Source organism: Saccostrea echinata, unplaced genomic scaffold (genome assembly GCF_033153115.1).
Source record: "Saccostrea echinata isolate AGI-Se365-2 ecotype Australia unplaced genomic scaffold, CSIRO_AGI_Sech_v1 ptg000016l, whole genome shotgun sequence".
In the NCBI taxonomy this organism is placed as follows: Eukaryota; Metazoa; Mollusca; class Bivalvia; order Ostreida; family Ostreidae; genus Saccostrea; species Saccostrea echinata.
This window is the reverse complement of record NW_026889765.1, coordinates 25,329,987-25,356,695: the sequence shown is the minus strand read 5'-3', so window position 1 is coordinate 25,356,695 and position 26,709 is coordinate 25,329,987. Positions and strand designations below refer to the sequence as shown.

Sequence of the window (26,709 nt, the reverse complement as noted above, 5' to 3'; positions counted from 1 at the left end):
TTGTCTCGCATCGGATAATAAGCAACATGAAATCAATATTAAACTCTACATATCAAGGATAATTGTTTTGTAGAAGTATCATAAAAATATCAAGGATTTCCAGTGGGAGGGGGGGGGGGGGGGTTGGCAAATACAACTGGTTTTTCTGCTTTTTTTTCAATACAAAGATTAGATGAATGAATTTAATAAATGAATAAATGCAAAAATATTGTTCTTTCTGAATCAGAGGAATAGAAAGAGAGACTACAATCATTTAATTTAAAAGAAGAACAGTATGGTTTTTATTCAATCATGCATGCACGCACAAAATTTTATCTTTATACAGGTAGAATTGAATTAAATAAAAACTGTCAGAAAATCAGTCTGAGGGAAAATGTATGAAAGTTAGAATAAAGGAATATGATGTGTACATAGAAAAAAAATGCAAAAATATTAGAATTTACAATTTCTTTAGTGCTTGGGTGAAAACTAAAATGGAAATGTGAAGTCTGCTAAATCTAAACTGTTGGAGAAAAGATGAAGAAAATATGTTTAAAAGAAAAAAACTGAATGTAACAATTAGGAAAAAATCCTGCAGAATATATAATCGTATTTAATTTCTTATAATCGTCTGATCAAGGAAAAACCATGATAGTGAAAAGAAAATACATGTACATTGTAGTCAAAATAAAATTAAGACAACGAAAATATGTTTACAGGGACAAAAATGTGCAAATTTATAAGGAAAAAATCCCTAACGAATATTTAATTTCTGACGTTCGTCTGATTATGGGAAAAACTAAGATGGAGAGGAAAAAAATAAATTTTCAGAGAAAGGGCGGTTGAAAGAATACTAAGATAAAGAATATGTTTAAACGGAAGAAAATGCAAAATTAGGGGGAAAAAAGCTAAATAAACTTAACTTCTGACCTCTGCCCGATCACTGAAAAAAGTCAATATCAGGGGTAAAGAAATACGAAATGCGAAAAAGTTTTAAACTAAAATAATACTTAAACTGAACATTTTTGTTGTAAAATGGATTAATACATTTTTATTGTTGCGGTTTTTTTTTTTGTCATTTGTTTTTCATCATATGAAATCATTATTCTAATCACTTTCAAAGAAAAAAAGATATCAGAAAAAGGTCACAATAGGTAAGATAGAAGATTGTTTAGGAAAATACTAAATAAATAATCTGTCTAAAATATTTAGCATTAAACTTTTAATTACAAATCTAGGCTTTTTAATATATAAATGTCTGTTGTCAAACATATAACAGTTGACTTCAGAAGAGCAATTCAAAATGAAAAAAAATGTGGAAAAGGAAGAAAGTTCTCAATGGAAAAAAGTACATGATGAATAAAATATGCAGAATCTTTAATGCCTGACGTTCCAGAATTAAGCAAAATAAGGAAAAGAGAAAAGAAGGAACAATGTTGTTCGTAATAAAATGTAGAAATTTGCAAAAATAAAAGATCTCTATCTAATGTATTTTAAAATTTTAAGTGTTGTTTTTTTAACATTAATATTCTTGAGTACGATATTTTAAACAAATTCACCAAAAATGCATATTTTGATGTGGTCCAAAAGTAAATTTAAAAAAGACTCATAAAATACTGCTCAAAGGTATTATACTCTGTCACATTTGAATCTATTCTTTACTTTGAATGTATGTTTTGTAAACTTGAGTATTCGGTCGTTCAGATGCATGACTAATTCGGACATCGCTCGGAAGATAATATGCATGTAGATATGCACTGAAATCAGAGTTCATAGACGTTTCCATTAGTTAGGAGAAGGACTGTTAAACAAATATTACATTTATTGAAATTTTTCCCAACTCAGAAATATCATGAATTGTTAATATTCTGGTAACATTTTACATGCATAATTTTGATGTAGTATAAATGCTCATTATGTATAAATTATAAAAGACAGCAGCATAGACAGGTGGAGCTTGTAGTAACTGCTATATTTTACACACACACACTGAGTTCAGGAAGAAGGGAGAAAAAAAGAAGCTCCATTAATCAAAGACATTATGGATAAATTAGTAGTTTAAAGGAAGTATTTCATTAGATACTTAATTCATGCCAGTACAGATAAATAATGTATTTTCAGTTCATACATGTGTTTATTTTTGAGCTAAAAATATGACCACATTCAAATCCGATAATACCAAGCTGACTTCAAACGTCAAATTAAAGCATCAATTTCTGAGAATGAAGAAAGAAAAAGCTTGCAGTAATTTAAAACAATATTATGATTAAGAAAAGGCACAAAACGGACATGTCAAATAAGGAGACAGGGTGAACTTTGGTGTCAAATGAAACGCACTTAATTGCCTCTGATTTTTTTTTTTTTTTTTAGATTGATCGACAACTTTTTGGAAACTGAGGCAAAAGACGCATTACTAGAGAAAATACAACAATGATTTTTCGAGGGGGGGGGGGCTATTTAATTTCTCTAATTATGGCCTTGACGTTTCGGTTTGTCACTATAAAATAATATAAGAATTTATGTATTATGGAAAGAAGTCAATTAAGCGAATGGCTTTATTCTTGTAATTAACAACAAACTTCTATAATTAACTGTCCGAATTCATTTCACAGTAACAAACTTTTTTGTTGCTTAAAAATGATTAACTTCTTAGTTGTTAATTTTTTGGGGGGGCATTGACATTTCAAAATTGTAATTAGCAACTGAATTTTGGCTTTGAATGAGAATTTTTCAGGAAATAGATAGAAAGGAACTATTAGCTGTAAGAAACACCGAACAAATTTGTTAACAATATCTTCAACTTAGTTTTTTAAAAATTTAAAATTACAAAGAACTTGACAATACGATATTGAATTTATTTACTTATTTCAAAATATTACTAAGTATATTGCAAAAAATCTGATCAACAAAAAACTTGTTATATGTTTTGTTAGTCTTATATATACATGTATGCACCCTTCTTTTTAGTCCATCAATATATATAAACCCATTGTATGTTATTTTTTTTTCCTATTTGTAGAAGTAAATCATAGTTTTTTTTTGTGAACTTTGATATTTTATAAAGAAACACACCTTCGAGCTGTTTTTCTTCTATTTTCAATAATTTTAGAGTTGTGTCTTATTCACGTAGGTAATTAAATAAAAGATGAAAATTCTATTTCAGCATTCACATATTGTTCCTTGAATTAAAAGTTTTGTAAATTGTTGATTTGTTAGGCCATTATTTAGGCACTGCATAATCTATATTTTCCCGTTTTTCGCGTTAATGACAAGGAGAAGACGTGGAGTGTCCCCTTCCTCTTGTAACCAGGCCAGTTTTGGTCTTGTTTCCCCGTCAGAGTCTGTGTCGCTTAGAAGTTTATTCACACTGCAACTTACAATTTTTAGACATCACAACTGTGTATGGTAAAACTGGATCTGTCAGAGGCAAAGAAAAAGTAAATCTACACTGTATTTTTTATCACCTGGATAAATTTTCAAGACTTCAAGATATTTTTCGAAATATTAACACATGCATTTGCAAATGCTTTCCCTAATTAATTAACAATATCTTAATCATGTGTATCTATCATCGGAAGGATACACTTAATAAAAGGATCACGATTTAATTGTGGGAATTAACCATTTAAACATATTACATTTTCAAAACTGGTCGATGTTCTCAACCAACCCATTTTAAACCATTGGGTTTTGAAAATAAAATACATGTATGTTTAAGATTGTAGATAAGAGAGGTTATTTCCAAATATCTTTCATTGTATTGACTGGACTGGAAAGAGGTTAGAATGACATAAAATTTACCAAAAGGCCCTTTCTACAGAAGGGATTAGACCTTTTCACCATCCTGTGTATGCGTATATCCTAAAATTTATTTTAAAAGTTTCTATTCAGATCTTAGATTTTAACCCTGACCATTCACATGATGTTTCTGAGTGCGTCATGTTTCATATAAATCACTGGAGATCAAATTAACCTACAGAGGTTAAAATAAGTACAACAGTGGATCAGCTTTTTGTTGCAGACTCAATGTACCTTGTGTATAAAATGACACTTATAAAAGAATAAACAATGAAAAGTGGAGATACCGAATAGTATTCAAGCTCAAAGTCTATTAAAACGATTCAAATCGGGAGCAGAGCAAACACGGACCTCCAAAAACATCAGAGGTGGGATCAGGTGCCATGGAGAAGTGAGCATCCTCTGCCGACCGGTGTACTCCTTGTCATGATCGGAGAAATAACGGAAAAATCCGTCGATAATTCAGTGTGTAAATAATGGCCTAACAATTAGTATGAAAAACGTTAGTCAGCATTTGACTTAATGATAGGCTGTATTTGTTGACAAGGTCATTGTTATTAATAAACATGCAGTACAGGAAGGCGATTGTGAGGTAAACCAATATAAGGCTTTTCGAATTGTGACTAAAAAAATGATAGAAATATCCTTGAACAATGAAGGTAGAGATAATCAAAGATTCACCTTTCAGGTTGCGATTTGAAGTGTTTCTGGTGACTCTCCTCTTCAGAATCAACGTTCTTCTCTCTTTCTTTTCTTCTTTTTTTGGACTTCTCTTCTATCTTTTTAATATTAAGAAATTTGCAAATGCTTGGAGGTGATATACTAAAGGTTGTCTCGTGTTTAAAATGTGTGACCATGGCAACTTGCGAAGTAATTTGTGAAGTTGTGGTTTACATGCTACATCAATCGTAGAGTTGTTTCTTATTGGGTTTTTATGTCAGTTACTCAGTATATGGGTATGTTAAGAACTACATACTTTTATTTAAATTAAAAGATGAACAGCGTGGTTATACGACCATGCATGCTCTTGTACTCACAAAATTTTGTCTACCGGAGGTTTTGAAATAATAATGACAGCCGGAAAACCAAACGAAAAGTGAATAAAAACAAAATAAAAAGGAATGTGTTGTTCGTGGAAAAAGTTACATTATATAGACTCTGAAATGTCTTTAATGCTTGGAATAACTAACGTGGGAAAATGAAAAATGGTAAAACTGAACGGCTGAGAAAAAATTGTAGTAAAGTAAACATCTTTAAATGGGTGATTAAATATAGCAATTGAAAAAAAAAAATCCCCCAGAATATTAAAATACTTGACATTCGTCCAATCATGGAAAAACAAGACTGAAACGAAAATAAATTACAGTCGAAATGAAATTAAGATAAAGAAAATATATTTAGAGGGAAGAAAATGCGCAAATTTAGGGGCAAAGTCCCTATAGAATTTTGATAACTGACTTTCGTCTGAACACGGGAAAAAAAACAAGATAGCGAGGGGGAAAAATCGGAAGGAAAGGCGGTAGAAGAAAATTAATATTAAGAAGATATGTTTAAACAGAAGAAAATGCACAATTAGAAATTAAATATAAATACAGAAGTATAGTTTATTTCTGACCTTCGTCCGATCATTCAAAAGATTTCGACCAGAGGGATGAACAGAAAATTAAGACGAACAGAAGATGTTTGAACTAAGAGAATGCAAAAATGAAAAAAAAAAATATTATTAATTATTTAATATGTTTTTTTTTTCACTTGTTTTTCATCAAATGAAATCATTATGCTTATCATTTTCAAAGAAATTTTAAATGTCAGGGAAAATTGATGCTATACAATTGAACAAGATCGTTTAAAGAAAATACTACCTTAATAATCTATCAAAAAGCATTATATGTACACTTTTTCATGAGTCAATACTTTATTATAACTGTTTTCTTCAAGTCAATTCAATTCACGATGAACACATTTATGTAAGATTATTAAAAAAAATCCATGGAATTTAAAATTTCATAAATCGTCTCGAACAAATAGCAAAAGTTACTGGTGAATTATTGTTATATACAAATATGCATATATGTTTTATTGACTTAAATTGCCTGGAGAAAAACATTACAACAAAATTTACTGATAATATAAGCTAATTATATGTCAAAGACAATCGTAAGCATAGACATACGAAACCCATAATTATTGTTAATTATCGATACTTCATGTACTGAGATTTGAAAAAAGAAGGAGTGGAAAGAACATTTTACATGAGTAAATTAAGAATTTATGTTTGTTTTATTTGGTTTCCATAGTTTACCATCTGTTTTTGTAAAATGTGCATATCAAAAGCAGGAGAGAGATGGTGATTTTTTTTTAATTGATATGAATAACTTCATATTTTATGCAGTAGTGAAAATCATTACCAGGAAGAATAAAAAATCAATGGTGTAACAACACACAGACTTGCATGTTCCCTTGTACACAAGATGACTTAAATGCAAAAAATTAGTTTTAAAAACTGAATGGCAGAAAGAAAATCAATTCAGAATGAAAATATGTTCAACAAGTTAAATATATAATTCATATAAGTACATTTTATTCTCAACCTTCAAATATCATGAATTTAGAATATCCTAGCAGTATTTTACATGAATAATCTTGATAAAGTAAAGAAGCCTATAATATATTAAATGTACACATATAAGGAGCTCACTGCTATTTAAGGATACTTCACATACTAAGTCTGGGAAGAAAGAAATAAGCTCCAATAAATAAACATAATAAACAAATTGAAAATTTAAAGAATACATTTTTTTGGTATTAATCAAACGACAGTACGGATAAATATTCTTTTTTTCCAATTCATACATGTCCTTATTTTCTGATGAATCAATATGAGCCCGTTCAAACTTGATGAAACGATTATACCAAGATTTCAAACGTCAAATTCAAGTGTATTTTTCTAAGAATGAAGAAATGGTTGCAATAATCTAAAAACAATGATGTAATTTACATAGAGCACAAAGTGTACATGTCAAATTGCAAGTCAGGACCCATTTTGGTGCTAACACACTAAATTTCCATTGTTATTGTAAAGATTGATTGACAGCTTCTTGGAAAGTTAGCCACTTTGCCAACTTATTAAGTAATATAGAAAGTACGAGAAAGAATTGTTTTGAAGGAATTTCCTTATTTATTTATTTATAGCCTGGATATTTTTATGTATCACTATAAAATAACGTAATTTGAATTTATGAATTTATTTTGAAAAGAAACAATTAAGCAGGTGGGTTTATTCTTGTTATTAACAGCAAGATTTTCCTCTACCATAATTGCCCACATTCATTTCTTTGAGCATGTAAATTTTCGTTATCTTCACATTTTTTTTCTCCATACATTTTTTTATTTAAAAATTTACCATCTCCTATAAGATGTAAATGTTTTGGGAATATTATTTAAAAGTTATGATATGGTAACCGAAGTTTGCTTTAAAATGATATTATTTTTTAAAGAATTCGTTGTTCATAAGGAAAAGGATCGTAAATAATTATCGGATTTAAGGAATACTAAGATTACTTGTTAACATTTGTTTTAATCAAGTTTTGGAAAATATATATAAGAATACAAAGAATTTCACTGTTTGGTTTTCGATTAACTCATATCAAAATTACTTCTTCAGCATAATGTGTTTGTATTTTGGTGGCAGACTATAAAATGTCTTTTTTAGTTAACATTTCGACCGTATTTTTCTAAACATATATATTTTAAATATCATTCAATATAGATAATCATTAACTGAACATCATGGATTCTGTTTTTGTTTTGTTTGTATAAAGTCCCTTTCGATAACTTTTCACTCATATTGTAACGCCACAACTTGCCGTTGGATAGCTCGGGAGGCCAGTAAGAAGTGAGGGATCTTTTTCATGCAATCACCTACTGCGACAGGGGACCTTCGTTAACGAGAAAGACCGGTCCCTACGTCCTGCAGTGGTATCCGAGCCTCATAAATCTTGTTAGTATAGTGTACATTCAATAATCTGAAATTATTATGTAGTATGCCTACATAGTCTTCCAGGCTTACTTCATTTAAATGTGGTCGCCCGCGTGGCGCAGTGGTTATAGCGTCTGCTCTAGAGTCGCGGAGTAAGGACTTGATCCACTGTGGGATGTGGAGACCGGTCCTTTTGATGAGGCCGTATAAATCGAGGTCTCGTGTCGCAGTAGGTTATGGCACGAAAAAGATCCCTCACTGCTCTATGGCCCTGAGTGCCGAGTATAGGTCAAAATGTGTAGCCCTCCACCGGCAAGTGGTGGCGTTTCCATATGAGTGAAAAATTCTCGAGAGGGACGTTAAACAACAAACAATCAATAAATCAATCATTTTAATGTGAACATTGATTATTAGATCCAAAATACAGTAAGAGAGAGAAAATACAAATCAAGAATGTTACACAATTCCGTATTTTATGATCTTATCTATATTGCAATGCTTCTAAGGAAGGCTCAAGTCTTACCCAGGCATTAAAGGATTTCGTGCATTTGCTAAAATTAGAGAAGCTCAATTTAACTGATTTTTTGAAATTTTTGTATTTTATTCCTAAAATCGTATCTGTTATGAAAAAGTTACCACATAGCAAATTCAGAAGGATAAATAAAACTTCTGAAAAAGTTCTTCACCGTGGACTGGTTGTTGATATCTACTGTTGTATACATTGTCATATGTACATTGTATAAACAGACACGAAAGAAAATCATGTATTTCCTGTTCTCTACATGTAGTCTGAGAATATTCATAGGCACTAAATAGCTAACAGAAAAAATGTAAAATTATTTGATTTTTGAATAAAATCCATTATTAGCAGACCTTTTTGTATTCATATGAAGCAAAATGTATTCAAAACATACATCAGAAGAAGAAAATACTTGGTGTGCCTTAAACTCGACATTTAGATATATCGACGACATATTTTCAATAAACAATAGTTGCTTCCATTCATATGTCGACTAGTTATATCCCAGTGAACGTGTTATAAATGTCGTTTTAACGATGTCATGTGCAATATTGGGGTAAGTTTCACCTTTCGATATTTCTGCAGTTAATTATTGAAATAAAGGACTTCATTTCAGACGTAAATTTCAAATTATTGATTGACAGAACTATTCGACAAATGCTTTTTTCGTCGCGAAAGTTGTCTCGAAAATTTTGTAAATTATTTAATCCACGTGCACTGTGGAATAATTATCTTGTTTAAGAATATTAAACTCAATTCAAATTGTAATATATTTGAAGAAATACATCTCCTTATATATATCTCTCTATTTGTTTTTAGAAATATCCGCTAGAGACTCGGTTCTGGGCCCGTAAACTCGAAGAACCAAAATTTCATACACACACGGTACAAAGCTATATTTGTGTGGTGATGTCTCTTAAATAAGTCAAGAAATGTGAAAAAAAAAATAATTTAAGATAAGTAGAACATTTTAAGTTTGTTATATATAAAATATAAAAAGAATGATGGAAAGATTTTTTTCAGTTTAAGGTCCTGCTCCCTCTTAGTAACTAAGAAATGAATGTAAAATGATTTGATTGTGGAATTAAAATCAATTTAACAGGTTGATGAAATTCTGAAGCTATGTTTACAAGACAGGTATTATACAGGAATATAAGTATTTCCTATATAAAAAATGTAATACGTTATCAAACTTTTTTTTTGGTGTCATGGATGAAAAATACCTTTATTTGTGCTGATATTATCAAATATACCGAAAAATATTTCCTGTTAAACATTTCCGTTATAAGAATGTTTTTCACTCGTATGAAATTGAAAAAAAAAATCCCTAAGCAGACAAGATAAGATGCTTTTTGATAATATTATTGTGATTTAAACATTATGGGGAAAAAATTAGCTTACATTATCACAAGAGAAACATTTATTAGTTAAAAGAAGTTAAACAGATATAAATAATTATAGAATTTGATGAAATGTGCTACCATTGTTGGTGTTTTTGCGATACATGGTTTGCGTGTTTGTTGCGTTGATAAGGAAATGCTATGTTTGATTTCCCTAAAGTACTTCTGCTTTAATACATTGCAATTAGTTTGATATTTTCCTAAAGAATGGAGGCGTACAAGGCCAGTAAAATCTCCCGATCTTAGAAAAGACACTTCTCAATTCCGAAAGTTCATGAAAACCTATATTTTTCAAAAATTGTTTTGTAAATATAGTCTTTTAAACATTTGCTTCCTTTATTTCATTAAATACTTTATTGATAAATAATTTATTTTTCGCTTAGGTTTTAAAGGTTTCTGAAAAGAAAAAAAAAAACTAGATGTAAACATCTGAGCGAGAATCGAGCTCGGTACCTAAAGATTAAAAAAAATCTATCGATTGCACCTAGGTTGAAGGCCAAGGATCGAAGTAATTACATACTTTGAGATAAATATTCGACAAGTGATGACTAACCCTCAGTGGCATAGACTATAAAAAGGAAAAGACACCAGCATTGAAATCCATAAAATATATGCATGCATCGTGGATGTTGTACATGACTCAAGAAACGGATCGGGTTTCTAAAATTTAATTTAATAGTCTTTTTATACAAATAAACTTGGTTGTAAAGAAACTTAGTTATAAGGATTTTTTTTATGAATTCCCTAAGCAACTTTTCACTATGTTCCTTTTACGAATTTAAGAATCACGCTTAAAAGGAATTCTACTACAGTTATTGCCGAGATCAAAGAAATGCAGCGAATATTATTCTCCAAAAAGTCACCAACTTCATCAAAAAATTATCAGATCAGAAACACATATCAAACCTCTACAGTTGAAATGAACTGTAGAATCTAAATAAATACTTATTTAGACCATATCGATGTGTCGTCTTTCGCAGTCTAAGGAGTATGTATTGTCTAAAACAGCTGATAAATGTCGGTTTTTATAGCTGAGTTGGTCTGTTCCACGAACCCCCCCCCCCCCTTCCCACATTTACACTCCGTGATTTTACTTATAAAGCAATGAAATAGACAACTGATTTTATTATTTTACATTCATAAAAATTAATCAATATATGTTACAAACAAATTGATAAAAAATTGAAGGATATTTTTAACCCTACAAAAGCTCAAATTGTCTGCATTCTGTGCAATCGATACACAAGTAAACAAACAAATTGATCCTCTGTTGTTAAATAGAACAGCGTAATCATGACATGGGGAACTAATTTGTTTCTCTATAGAGTAAACGTACAACCGTATTGTAGAACTGTTAGTAGAATAGAAATAAAGTCCTTGTTGTCGTAAATGATGCAGGATAATCTCGGTCTTGAAATGTTGTTTGAAATATAAAAGCCTCGACTAACGCCTCGGCTTCTATCTTCAAACAACATTTCTCGACCTCGGATGTTATCCTGCAAAATTCACGAAAACGCGAACTTATTAATTTTATTTCTTAAATAAAATGCGATCGAGGTACAACTTTTATTAGCCGATCTGTTTTTAAATTCATTTGAAGCTTAATTTATTCAAAAACTTCTACATGAGAGGAAGAAAACACTTGCAATGGCCTTCAACTCGACATTTACATTCTTTTAAATTACAACTGAAAATGTAATCATAAAATCAGGGGCGTAGCTTGACTTTAAATTCTAGTGAGGCAAAATCATACATGTAGCAGCAAGAGATCTGGGGCCGCCTTAAGCCCCCAGCAGGTTCCGGGTGGTATAATGGGAGGGGAGAGGCACTCCGACAGAAAATGGAGTTGGGGGTTTTAAAATGCAATGAAATTTCATTTGCTGTCCTGGTTTCTTTATTTAAAACTTCAGCATGATGATTTATATAATAAGAATTCCTCATTCATAATTTACAGGATGGATCAAATTCTCCATCTCTCAGAAGTTCTGTATTTTGGTCTGAGTGGTAAGATGGAGATAGGGACACCAAGAAAGGTGACCATCAAAAGGGACGTGTGTGACGTGGGGGATATGCTACAACCTGTACATTCATGGAATACTGATAAAAGAAAACTTGGATGTTTATTAAGAACTATGCTTAGCGGTAGTTTTAGGGAGGGATTCAGGTTTGATTCATCTGACATGGACTACATGTTTTGGCTTCGTTGTAATAAACTAATACACGACACTTCTCAGCTTAGAGATTACAATCCATCAATCCATCATAATATTATATTCATGGAGGACACAGATACATCGCCAGGATTTGTTCGACTACAGCTCCTTACACAGCCACGTTGCGATCCCATCAGATTGTCAATCATTACATTCAATGATAGAACTTATGTATCAAGTCTTTTATGGACACAGGTATTCTTTCAAGTTTCTTCTCGCTTTACGCATGTTCTGGGTTACAGAAATGTATCTGTTCATGGTCCTTGTATGAGTGGGTACAATGGATCTATTCAATTTGATCAAACACATTGTTTTTGCTGCAAATATTGGCCAAATACTACAAAACACTGGATAAAAAGATGCCTTAGGCACGTATGGCCTCCTGCAAGTGTGCTTAAAGACATTTTAAATAATGGTTATCACTGTGTGGCTATTGGGAGTAAATGCACTACCAGTAGAAATGATCTAGAGTGGAGATTTTCCTTTTCTCGTGCCGAGCAAAAACTAGTGTACACCATGAATCATACTCAATTTATATGTTATGGGTTCCTTAAAATATTTCTCAAAGAAGTGATCAATAACAACGTGGAGGAACCATTACTGTGTTCTTACTTCATGAAGACTACAATGTTCTGGTTAATACAAGTTGGACATTTGAGTTGGTGTCCTAACAATTTACTGGAATGCTTTTGGAAATGTTTTAAATATATCATTCTCTGTGTGTATCGTGGTAAATTCGCCAATTTTTTTATTCCTCAGAACAATATGTTTTTAAACAAAGTTGTCGGTGTTGCACGTGAATCTCTTCTAGAACAACTTGATCAGTATTACAGACTTGGCGTGTCCTGTTTACTCCTTAATCCGACACTCAGATCTTTCCTTGAGCCAGCCCTTTACGATCTGTCATTAGCCTCGCCTGGAGGACATTGTACCGATATTGTATGTAATGATCTTTGTACCTTAACCGAAGTATTCGAATTTAATCCTTTTAATTTTCTTTGTATTGAAATCTTCTTTTTCATTTTTAAAATCTGTAGACACGTTGGTAAATTCGTCACTGTCACCATACAAATCATTAACATTACAATACTGGACATGTGAATGTTTTGTTCATGCAGCCTTCCTGATTGTAAACAGTACTTCAAATTTCAAACATAAATTTGTGTACTCTTTGGACAGAATGCTTTGCAATATTTTGAAACTGGCATCACGATTAGGAACTATCTCACATGCATTGTATTTAGGTTTGTTTTACTATAGGAAAAGGAGATATAATGAAGCAATTTATGTAACCAACTTGACTAAACGAAGATTATCAGAGGCCCATGTTATGCGTCAAAGTACTGTAGACAGAAACAGATACAGGGAATATGTGAATGGTCTATCTTTGTCTAGGAGAATGAAAAATGCTTGGGCAGTGTTCATCAAACTTGATCCTGGGATAAGCTTTATTGAGGAATTAACATTAGAACAACTGGCTGATAGTATTTTATATATTCCACCATCTGTATTAGTAGAAATGTTGTCTGTATTATCCCACTATAGACTAGGTGATACATCTCAGTATAAACAGTCACTTACAGACTTACAGACACTGCTGATCTACGATGATGGATCATACGTGCCTTTACAATTTCGACAAATATCCTGGCTGATACTAGGAATCTGTCAGCATGTTGTTGGAGACTTACACGGGGCTTTACAGTCTTATCGAGAGTCGCTTAGACAGGAACCATTTCAAAATTTGCAGAAATCTACAAAACTTAGAATAGACTTTATACAAAATGAGTTGTGTGGAAATGTACATTAAGAACTTTAAATTTCTTAAACCATATCAATTTTGCAATATTAAATGTGCTGACAGAAAAAAAAATGTGCAAAGAATTTTGCATAAAGAATGAATTGATAAACCTACCAAAATCAATACATATACACCATTGTATGTACTCAAAACATTGAAACATTTTTTTCTCTTCAAAGAATTACATGAAAGTACTCGTTTACATTACATGTATGTTTTTAGTTCTGCCTATCCATTTTAGACCTGCCTACCCTTTTACAGAAGTTAAATGTAAAACATCATTTTGGTGTAATTTCAGAGAAACATGTAACTGTGTAAATCTTCATATTTATATTATCTATATTGATGTCTTATTGTTATACTTATAATTATAGTCTAAATATGTCTTTTTATCGCGATATTCTTCGAAATCTCTACAATGTGATGCATGTTTAGGTTAAGAAGTCATTTTATTTAAAATGGACACAATAATTCATGCATTATATTTTATAAAGGGAAAATTTATTTTTGTGGCGTGACAGCATAATTGATAAAACGCGGAAGAAATACGCAAAAAGCGGAAGGGTAGGCAGGACTGAATTCTATTTTTGGTATTGCAACCCGTATTTTAATTTTATTGTCAGCAATATCAAAATTATTTTATTGTTATTCAACAAAAAGATCAATATTCCATTTCAGGATTCATTTTTGGTTTTTATATTTTTTGGTAAATTGTAGATTTCATCATGTTTTTCATCGACATTACTCTTTATCAATTAAAAATTCTGCTGAAATCCACAAGCTTTGTATTTTAATGTTAACATACATGGTTATTTATATATATTTAATTAAATTATTTCAATAAGAGAATTTATAAAAACAATTGTAAACAAGGAAACAATCTACCAATAAATCATTATATTATAAACTTTAAGTCTTTTTCTCTCCTTTAAATACCTTTTTAGCAACTTTCTTTTCTCCCTCCACCTAGTTGGTAAGTCGACCAGACATCTTTGCTTTTTCCTTAAAAAAGGATGTTAGAAAAATTTCAATACTCTAAAGTAAACTTTCTCGAAAACATTCTTATGAATTGGACAAAAAATTTACGATTATCTGACAAGTGAAAGCAATTAATTTATTTTTGATTAATATAAACAACTCATCAAATTTAAAAAATGCACAGAAAAGTAAAGTTATAGTGCTGCAAGAAAAATGTGAAACACTGATGCCCCCGTATGGCAGCTCATGCCGAAAGTTAAAGTTTCTCAAATGCAAGTCAAACTCCATGTCAAGAGATCAAAAATGTTGGTACCCAAAGAAAGATCTTGTCTCGAGGAATATACTTGTGAAATATGAAAGCCCTAGCACCAACCGTTGAAAAGTTATGACGGAGGTAAAAGATTTTTAAAAGTAAACAAAACGTCAAGGTCAAATGGTGCCCAAGGGAAGGTCTTGATACACATGTTCGTGAAATGTGAAAGCCCTAGAACCAAACGTTCAAATGTTATAGCCAAGGTTGAAGTTTTTTGAAAGTAGGTCAAGCTCCAAGGTCAAGGTCAATGCCAAAATTGTTGGTATCCAAAAGAAGGCCTTTTCACAAGGAATATACATGTGAAGTATGAAAGCTCCATCACCAACTGTTCAAAAGTAATTGCCAAGATTAAAAGTAGGTCAAACTCCAAGGTCAAGGTGTCAAAGGGTCAAAATTGTTGGTATTCAAAGAAAAGTCTTGTCACAAGGAATACACATGTGAAGTATGAAAGCCCTAGCACCAACTGTTCAAAAGTTATGGCCAAGGCTAAAGTCTCATAAAATTTTGCAAAAGCGGGTCAAACTCCAAGGTCAAGGTCAAAAGGTCAAATATAATGTTAGTATCAAGAAAGGTCTTGTCACAAGAAATACACTTGTGAAGTCTGAAAGCCCAAGCACCAACTGTTCAAAAGTTATGGCCAAGGTTAAAGTTTTTTTTTTTTAATTTTGCAAAACTGGGTCAAACTCCAAGGTCAAAAGGTCAAATATGATGGTACCCAAAGAAAGGTCACAAGAAATGCACATGTGAATTATGAAAGCTATAGCTCCAACCAATCAAACGTAATGGGCAAGGTTAAAGTTTTTGCGGAAAAACAGACAGCTAGACAGACAGACAGAAGGACGGACAGGGCAAAAACTATATGCCCCCGAAATTTTCGATAACGGGGGACAATAAAAATAAATGACAGTGGTGAATTTTAATAATCCCTCAGCAAAGAGTGGTTTTTCACTTAAAAAATTGACGCATTTTAAACACACGGGACAGTATACTTAAAAATGATCATGACGTTGTAATAGACGTAGATTACATTTGCTTTCGTGCGCCAATGTACACTTATATGCTTTCTTCATTTTTACATTATTTTCTTATTAAATTTGCTAATATCATGAAACTTGAAATTCATGATCATTTAAAAATTGTTGCTTTTTACTATGAAAATAAATAAAATTTAATTTAAATCTAATTTTATTAAGATTGAATCATTTGTAGTATACATTGTGTGACATGTGTTTTTCCCCCGCGTTTATTTGATAAAACAAAACTCAAACTCTAGAAATCAAATAGTTAGGCTAACCTGGATTTTGATGAAGTTAATTAATATATACAATGTGCATGTAGTTTTTACTTTGTATACAATGCTAATAATTATACAGTTAAACAAGCATTTTTATCCATTACATTATACACAAAAATACTGTAGTTAACTATAGTTTACTATAGTTATTATAGTTTACTAAAGTATCAAAGGTTTTTTTTTACTATAGTAAATCAAAGTATTTTTACTACGGATTTCAGATTATTGTTCTATTTTTTTTGTTTTCCTTTTCATACATGAACATTTCATATCAAAAGGAACCATTATTTGTATATTCACATATTATTTCCAAATTTTACGGCACTGTTATAGAATTTACGAGATTTTTTAAAAGCTTCGAAATTTCAAAAAAAAATTCCAGGGTAAAGTTTCATAGTAAATCAAAGAATCCGACCAAGTTTTTACTGTTGTTAACTATAGTAAACTATAGTTCACTATAGTAAATTTTTGTTAGTTTAGGTTTTTAATCCAGTGGGTTTTTTTTGTGCCGAATCGATTAATTATTAATAAGAAGACGGTGCCGCATTGGGGATGGAAATGGGGAGGTAGGGAGGAGGGGTCTCAATTCCGAGCTGTCGGCGCAACAAGATCGAGTGGGCTTCATTGAGTTCATTCGGCAAGGGCGTTACTAGATGTACACGCTTTCAGCAACGTCATTCACTGTAATTTAAATATTGATGTGGAAAATACAATCATTTCAAGAAACGGTAGAACCAAAGAGTTCCAGTACATGTATTACTGTTTTGTATCAATTGCATTTCTCTTACTTTTTCGACAATCTTGGAAGCACTTCAGGTACGTAGTAGGGGGGGGGGGGGGGGTTGCACCCCCACTATTCCCAAACTGAAAAGGCTGGTCACCCTAACAAATTTTTGTTACAGTATATGCATGTAAATCGGGTAATGTTTTAATCAGGTTAAAAATAAAATTTGGTTGGAAAAAAGTTGGTTTAAAAAAGCTTAAGAGAATTTATTGTGTCTTCTTTTGTATAATTTAGTTTATATCCTGCAAGGCTAGATATACGTATATTTTATAAATACATGTATTCAAGCCCCCTCTTATTTTAGATTTCAATATTCATAAAAAAGGGGGTCGTGGAAGCTTCCATATCACATTCGAGGGTGACAAGGTAGTTGAGAAAAGCTGGGTATTCATTATATCAATATTACGAGAAAAAAACTCATCTCTGCACTCTTAATAGCTTGGTATAAAGTTTGTCGTCCAATGATTAATGGATGTGGAAAATACAATAGTTTCAAGAGATCGGTAGAACCAAAGAGCACCTTGTTTAAAATATTCCAGTACATGAGTTACTGTTTTGTATCAACCATTCAATCACATTTCTCTTACATTTTTCACAATCTTCTTGGAAGCACTTCAGGCACGTAGTATCGGGTGGGAAAAAGGGGGGGGTCTAATGCATGGATTTGGATTGGGTCGGGATCGGTATTCTGGTAAACTAGAATTTCCGGTAAAATGGAGCAGCACGTGTGAGAATGTTGACAATGTTTTCATTCTTGTGATAGATGTTGAACAATGGGTTCGAATAAAAAACAACTCAAGGAAATTAGTAAACAAAAGAAGGGAAAAGGAAAAAGATGGAAGAAGGGCCAGAGTAGCAGTAGTAACCCTGAAACTAAAACATTTCGGGAGGCTGCCAAAAACAGATTTTTCCAAACATCGAAAGGTTGTTTTCGAATGTCGCTTCTTACATTAATTTGTATCCGATTTATATTGCCTCTTTAATTTTTTCCTAACCAGAGACATATTATTTCTGTCTCTTTTCTTACAATATGTCCCATAAACAGGTCTGGTACAATCATTAGATTTAGCTACGTAGCTCACAGGGGCATCTTATCCGCTCTGTTCTCTACTACCCATAAAAAAATGTACACAAGGGAAAAATCGAAAGTAGGACACCGCACACAAAGTAATGTACAGTTACTCAAACAATGAAAATACAGCTTTGGCTTAAAAGTGTTCAAATGCAGCAATGTTTAAACTATCTCTGCTTTGGATTGCTTTTTTAAAAATCCCTAGTATAAATGATATGTTGTCGGTGCGACCGTTAGGGCGAGTGCAGAAACTTATTCAGTTTTAATTTAGATCGGGCTCAATCGTCAAACTGCATGTAACATTTGGTATGTCTAGACTCTGATGTCGTATTTAAGTTGCATTACTAAACTGAAGCCTGAACATTATTGACTTTAATGAAGAACGTGTTATTTACTATTTATCTGCAATATTTCCATGAAATCAAGGCTAGTTTATTTTTTGTTAAACACTTGTTGTTATTCTCATGAGTACGTAGCTAAAACAAGCGATGCTTTGTGGGTCCGAAAGTTACTGTGAAAGTCTGAATTTTCTTTTGACCCAGTCGTTGTCGTAAGAGCTCGCTGCGCTCGCTATTGATAGTCACATACTTGAGATTTTTTGTCTTTTTTAAATAAAAAGCAAAATTGTGAAACATTGCATTGAAATAGCTAAATAAAGCTACGTGAGGTAGCTAAATAAAGCTACGGTAGGTAATTCTTGCTATGTAGCTACGTGTACTGATTGTACTGGACCTGATAAACATGATAAATTGTAAACGGCTATCACACTATGTTCTCGAGATAACCAAATAGAGGATTCACAAATAAGGAACAAATTAACCTTGCTTAAATGGAAATTGCAGATAATATTGTAGATTAAATGCCATTTGTTAAAAAATTGCTCTTTTTACTCTCCGTTCTGGAAATCCAACTAAACTACACTATCATATCAGTCTAGACATTCCAAATGTCTTGTGTGGTGTGAAGGTGGATCAAATTTAGGCATGTTGAAATTGAATAGGGTAATGAATACATAACCGTACTCACCCCAACACTCTCACCATTAATGTATTATTTCTCACATCTATAGCATGACTTATTCTGTTTAATTCAATTGTTATACATTTTGCATACCCATCAGATTCTTTTTGATACTGGATTTATCATGAAAGTCTGGCAGTAATTATGCATGCTTAGTCTTGGTCTTGTCATCTGCACACAGACAATTACCATCAACTTACTTTTTGATTTTTTTGAAACAGGAGAAAGTAGCCTTACTGTTGATGCTTTGGCTAAACATGATGAAGAACAGGCAGATAAGGATGGAGATGTGAGCCTGCGAGCCGAGTCAGATATTGTCAGTGCTGCTGGAAAGACGTTTAATACCTGGGCAACAAACTGGACAGAATGTACCAACACAACTTTTAGTCGCGTACATAGGTACTGGGCATCAAATTCAGCTTTTCATAAAGAGGTAAATGAAATTATTTTAGAGGAGATTTTCATCCAGTACTCCAAGTCACACTATCTGGTCGCTAAATGGCGATCCATATTTTTTCTTGGTCGCCATTTCAAAATATCTGGTTGCCATCAACAGATATTTCATTTGCCTAACCCTTGGTGAAAACATTTTGTGAATAACACATTTAGTATATTAAAAAAGCAAGGAACAAACACTCATATATGTACATGTATAGTGTCTTTTTTAAATTAAAGATTACTTATTACTGTGACTAAACAATTTGCTAAGCTGAAGAAACTACTTTTGACATATTGTTATTACATAGAACCACCCGTATGGTTGTACACTACGAACACAAGGGATTTTATCCTAGAATTGAAGTTAAATCAAATGAAATACTTGAATGAATTGCTACAAGTTTGACTGATGTGTACATCAGATGGAAACTTTGAGATAGGAATTTGTTAGCTGTTTGACATCACTACGTTATCATATCTAACCTATACAGTTGCTGTTTATATTGCCAAAACATGATGAAATGCAAGCAATATTGACCAAATCTCCATGAACAAGGTCATGTAGTAAAATTTCTACAACATTTGGCAGCCGTTCTAGCAGCAAGCTGTCATAACATGTAATCTGAGTCTTTGTGATGCTTTACAAAGCTTTAGGAATGTCTTAAAACATTTTCTTGATAGAGAATCTTGGAAAAAAGGTAATCTTGATCCCAATTATAAAAATGGACAATCTCAAGCCCAAATTTTCTCCATCGTGAAAATGCGAGTTGGTTTAATTTCTAGTTGGAAAATCAATTTTTTGGTCATAAATGCATGATCAAATGCCTTACCCCTTATTCTCCAGGTATTGTGCCCTGGATATCTTAAATCCTTTGATATCTCTCAGTTTTTTTCTCAGTCCAATTGAGTTAGAGATAACAAGGTTTGACTGTATTTAACAAAATAATGGTTAAAAGACACTTATGAGGCTTTTTTTTTTTGTAGGTGTTAGCTGTGTTAGCAGCAGTTACAGAGGTGATAAAAACCCAGGGAGGTTCCGAATCAGAAACGGAATACTTTGCTGCTCTGGTTTGTTTTTAACTTTTCCTCAGCTTTCTGTTTTATGATCATCATGTATGAAGTCCAGGCATTTTATCTTAAACTGCTAGAAATGACCCCGTAAATGCCGTATAATTAAACAATCTCTCAAGTAGATGTACATGTAGACTTTTTCTGAATTTTTTTTTTCATTTTCTGACCATTTCTAGACCCTGATTTCAGTATTAGGAGTTATTCCAAGTTAAACATTTGAAAAGCAATTCTTGAATTAGATTTATGTACTGGTAGTTCATGATTAATCACTGTAATGGTAGGAACAGTTTTATGTGTGAACTGATATTTGTTATGACAGATGACAGCACTAGAGACAACGGAGGGGGAAGAATCAGTATCAGCTGTGGCATATCTTCTCAGCTTAGTCATGAAAAGGTCCGTCACTGTGTACATAACAGTATTACTGTTAGAGAAGTGCTTTTACTATCAATGATGTAAAAAGTGTCTTTAAATTTGTTTTTTGATTTTTATTTAGCTGTTTTATTTTACATGTATTACAATAAAACACTGGTAGAACTTTTTTACATTAATTTTATTACAATAGAACACTGCAAGAACTGTTTTACATTTATTACAATAGAACACAGCTAGAACTGTCTTACATTTATTACAATAGAACACTGGTAGAACTGTCTTACATTTATTACAATAGAACACAGCTAGAACTGTCTTACATTTATTACAATAGAACACTGGTAGAACTGTTTTATATTTTCAGAATCCCTGCTCCAGTCTTGAAGAGTAGGTTTGCAGAAATTTCCAAAGAATTTCTAGATGTTCTTGTAAAGTACAGTGAAGGACAATCCCCTGCCCTCCTTAAATCTGTAAGTGCCTAGATTCCCACAGCCCAATACTAGAAACATTATAGAAAAACATGTACTGTAAACCAAATAATACTTTGATGACCTTTAGTCGCATCAGTTAGTTTGAAATGCATCCAAGAATTCTAAGTTTGGGGACAGGGGAAACATTCTACATACATAAATACATAATGAAAAAATGGTTCATGACAAGAAATATTTGTGAGTAACAAAAAGTCGCAAGACACAGATATTTCACACAATTAAAAATTGGTTACAGTATTCCATTTTGGTCTCTACGTACATAAATATGGCACATAACATTTATGTAAATGATTTTTAAAAAAAATTAATTTGTAGTTGTTGCTGTGTCTTGCTTTGCTGCTCAGGGTTCAAGACCAAGCTACGTGGAGTAACTCATCAACACAAAGAGTGTATCAAGGTCTGCTGGCCTTCACTGTCAACAAAAAACCCAAGGTATTACATCACTTTCAACAAAAAACCAGGTATTATCACTGGTTAACAACAAAAAACCCAGGTATTATCACTGGTCAACAAAAAACCCGGGTATTATCACTGGTCAACAAAAAATCCAAGGTATTATCACTGGTCAACAACAAAAACCCCAAGGTATTATATCACAGTCAACAAAAAAAACCCAAGTATTACCACTGGTTAACAACAACAAGAAAAACCCAAGGTATTATCACTGGTCAACAAAAAAAAAAACCCAAGGATTATCACAGTCAACAAAACCCCCCAGGTATTATCACTGTCAACAAAAACCCCAATGATTATTACTTTCAACAAAAAAACCCAACTTGAAGGTATTGTCACTGGTAAGTGAAAAACCCAGGTATTATTATTGCCAGGTATTATCACTGGTCAACAAAAAATCGGTGTGTTCCCGTTTTGCACACATTTGATAATTAGGTATAGAACAATAGGTGTGAAATATGTTTTGATAGCAATTAGAGTCTGATCTCTATCTGGGATTTACCTGCAATTACCTGTATTTAACCAATGCATTATAATATATATTTAAGGGAATACATTAGGAAAATTTTACTTATCCACCCGAAGATGAAGTTGATAGTTTAGACAAATATCCCTATTACAGTTAACCCTTTTTATTTATTTCATAAAGATAAAATGAATAAGTAAATGAATTCAATCTTGATTCATAAAAAAAATAACCCGTCCAGTTAGTATCATGTGCATATAATTATAGTTTTGATTTGTATTTTGATATTTTTTTATGTTTTAAAATCATTTTTTAATAAACAAGTCAAAATATCAAGTGGAAAATTAACATTTTTTCTTCTATTCTTTCCGTAGAATGAATATCTTTCTCCAAATTCACAACTATGATATAGACTATAGCAATTAAGTAATTATCTTACCTGGACAAATTCCCGTTTTGCACACATTTTTTCAATACCTAAAATTCAAATGTGTGTAAAACGGGAACAAACCAAAAAATCCAGGTATTATCAGTGGTTAACAAAAACCCAGGTATTATTATTGGTAAAAAAAACCCCAGGTATTACACGTATCAGTGGTCAACAAAAAACCCAGGTATTATCACTGTCAACAAAAACCCCAGGTTTTATCACTGGTCAATAAAAAAAAACCCAGGTATTATTACTGGTAAATAAAGCCAAGGTATTATCACTGGTCAAAAAAAACCCAGGTATTACATGTATCACTGATAAACAAACACCCAGTTATTATCAGTGGTCAACAAAAAACCCAGGTATTATCACTGCTTAACAAAAAACCCAGGTATTATCACTGCTCAATGAAAAACCTAGGCATTATCACTGTCAAAAAGAAAAAAAGAACAACAGAACATTTTAACACTGGTCAGATTGAATTGTTTCTTTTCTAGATGTGGTAACTTTTATTTTGTTCTTTGTAACTTTCTAAAGATACTGACTATAATTTAAATTGATGGTTTATTTTTTTCATAGTTTAATTAAAGTCTTTCTGTAAACAATTTTTTCATTAATAATAACAAATGGCATAATTTAAACTAGAAGATTAAGTTGACTGTGTTAACCGTTATGTCCCTTGTTTTTCAATCGATTTGATTGTTCATATAAATGCATAATGTAACATCTATAGTCATGTACATATACTACCATTACTTGACATATGGTAATTGACATGTAAATGTACATTAGAGGTTAAGATTATTATGCGTACTGTGTAACTTGGTAACTGTATTAAAATAAACACATTTTTTAGTGTACCAGAGGTAAAGATTATTGCCTGTACTTGTACATGCCGTACAAATAGCTTCCAGTAGATATTTTATGTATGAGAAGAGGTTCATATATCTTTGGACAAATTATTGGCTGTAAATGTTGCAAGTACATTCAGAAAATTGTGTCCATTATTCATTTTTATGATTATTCAGAATGTAGGTATATGGGTCTCACAGTAAGTTTTTCTGATTTGATTTGAACATATTTTATTGTAATTTATAATTACAAAGGGATTGGGCATAAGTTCTGAAAACTTATTACGCCCTCTCCCTAAGTCTTTCTGATATTAATCTGAGTTTTTTGTAGGTGAGAAAGGCTGCACAGCAAGGTGTGAATATTGTCCTGAGGGGGAGCATCTTTATGAACCCAGCAGAGACGGCCCCTCCCCATCACCCCGCCAGCTCCATGACGGCCAAATTCTGTATTCAGGTCATTGAGCAATGTGGAGGTTAGAACAATGTTAAACTATGCATTCCAATTAATGAGTGCAAGAAATAATTCTTGTTTGATATTTCTCAGAATATATATTAAGGACCCTTCCTTGACCAGTTTGGGTGGATTTGTAAAATTCTAGTTTTTCAAAATGACAGGGATTTATGATGAACAAAAAAATAAAAATTCTTAATGTCGTAATTTGATAATTTTAGGATCTATTGAAAAATAATTTAATAAACAAAGTTTTCTTGTTTTATTTTTTACTACAGGTTCTACAGAATCTTCAGACACTCTGTACATCCTAAGCTTATTAAAAGACATAATGTGTACATTCTCTCTCAGTAGTCTCAAATCAGTGTGTGAGACCATACTCAGAGTGATGACACTCAGTAATGTGGTGAGTACTGATAGAAAATACAGTGTGTGAGACCATACTCAGAGTGATGATACTCAGTAATGTGGTGAGTACTGATAGAAAATACAGTGTGTGAGACCATACTCAGAGTGATGACACTCAGTAATATGGTGAGTACTGATAGAAAATACAGTGTGTGAGACCATACTCAGAGTGATGACACTCAGTAATGTGGTGAGTACTAATAGAAAATACAGTGTGTGAGACCATACCGAGTACTGATAGAAAATACAGTGTGTGAGACCATACTCAGAGTGATGACACTCAGTAATGTGGTGATTACTGATAGAAATTACAGTGTGTGAAACCATACCGGGTACTGATAGAAAATACAGTTTGTGAGACCATACTCAGAGTGATGACACTCAGTAATGTGGTGAGTACTGATAAAAAATACAGTGTGTGAAACCATACCGGGTACTGATAGAAAATACAGTTTGTGAGACCATACTCAGAGTGATGACACTCAGTAATGTGGTGAGTACTGATAAAAAATACAGTGTGTGAAACCATACCGGGTACTGATAGAAAATACAGTTTGTGAGACCATACTCAGAGTGATGACACTCAGTAATGTGGTGAGTACTGATAGAAAATACAGTGTGTGAGACCATACTCAGAGTGATGACACTCAGTAATGTGGTGAGTAATGATAGAAATTACAGTGTGTGAAACCATACCGGGTACTGATAGAAAATACAGTGTGTGAGACTTTCCCCTCTAGTGATGACACTCAGTTATGCTTTAGATTTGTTAATTCTGTAACTTTACCATGAGTCTATAGCATTTAGATTATAAAGTGTCCTGCTCTGGGTTAGTTTATACTGTGAAATCACAAATTTTCGTGGGGGTTTAATTTTCATTGTTCTCTAACATGTAGTTTTCAGAGCCCAGTGGATTAATGTCCTCCATGAAATGTAATAAAAATTTCAAACTACAGTATCATATTTCTTCTTCATCTATAAAATCTAATCCCAAGGAAACAATATTTTTTTCCCAAACCTGACAAAAGTAAAAGTTTTTACAGTATATGTTTTCTAGGAATTGTAGTCTAGGAAGATGTTATAAATATCATGTGTGATACATATAGAATTGTTAATCGACTGATATTTGCTTGCTGTAAGGTTCATTTACCAGTATGTGTAAAATATTTATGTCTTTACAAAATTTTATTTTTGCAGATGGTGACATCTTGTGGAATGAAGGCATTATATGGCCTCTTTAATGGAAATCCAAGGGCTACAACTCTGAATGCAGAACTGAATGCACAAATGATAAAAGTAGGTTTAGCGAGAAATACATGTACACTTATTGTAACCACACAATACAATTATGTATAGCTCATAAGGGTGTGGCCAGCTGTCAATCATTTCTATATTGACCTGTATGTTTTAGGCTCTGTACGAGTACCATCCTTCAAATAATGACGTGCAGCCATTGAAGGCGTGGCTAGCAGTAATGGAGGCAGCACACAAGAACCTGACAAGGTAAAGTTAAACATTCCGTGTTTCAAATTACTACATACTGTAGATTCCTTATTTTACAAGAGTACTTTATATATCACGAAATGGCCCTTAGACGTCAAATCAATAATTTGCGAGTAGACATTTGATCTAGAGGTTTTACATGCATTTCAGCACCATAGAAATAAAAGCAAGTAATTTCATTTTGCGAGTGGAAATTACGTGATAATCAATTCCTCACATATATATTTGGGAATTTACCGTACTGGACAGATTAGGTTATTGGCGATTTTTATAAGAATTAAAAGGATTCTCCTCCTTGAGCCTCATAACTTGGTTATTTTCTTTATCATTTGAGGTTTGTTTTGCATATATATACAGCTACCTCATTCAACAAGTATGACATATGGAATATTTAAGTGGAATATTTTTTAAAAAATAGAATACGTAGATTTTTTTTTTGGAAGGAGGAGGGTAGGGTGGGATGAAATACAAATTGAATGGATTTTAAGTATTCTAACTGTCTCTTTAGCATGAATTTATGTGTGCAGTCATGAAAGAGATACTAACACAATCCAAATCAAAAAAGGAAAATCAAAATTCCTTTTTTTTAACCCCACATTTCAAATCTGAAGCCATTTAGGC

The 26,709-nt window shown here is 32.3% G+C and overlaps 1 protein-coding gene across 3 annotated transcripts in view; it reads left to right on the top strand.

Moving 5' to 3' along the window:
• The window catches only part of LOC133188593 (RRP12-like protein), a 387,635-nt gene that overhangs the window by 294,703 nt on the left and 66,223 nt on the right, over positions 1–26,709 (top strand). Inside the window, exons 1-10 of one of the 3 annotated variants that reach the window (XM_061324075.1) lie at positions 17,767–17,983; positions 19,373–19,584; positions 20,574–20,657; positions 20,980–21,056; positions 21,400–21,505; positions 21,842–21,958; positions 24,058–24,199; positions 24,456–24,583; positions 25,783–25,881; positions 25,997–26,088. In XM_061324075.1, the coding sequence (XP_061180059.1) occupies positions 17,833–17,983; positions 19,373–19,584; positions 20,574–20,657; positions 20,980–21,056; positions 21,400–21,505; positions 21,842–21,958; positions 24,058–24,199; positions 24,456–24,583; positions 25,783–25,881; positions 25,997–26,088 (1,208 nt within the window). In that variant the 5' untranslated portion in view covers positions 17,767–17,832. Of the gene's footprint in view, positions 1–17,766; positions 17,984–19,372; positions 19,585–20,573; positions 20,658–20,979; positions 21,057–21,399; positions 21,506–21,841; positions 21,959–22,227; positions 22,245–24,057; positions 24,200–24,455; positions 24,584–25,782; positions 25,882–25,996; positions 26,089–26,709 lie in introns of those variants that run through there. The other 2 variants (XM_061324076.1, XM_061324078.1) reach the window with 2 other exon arrangements.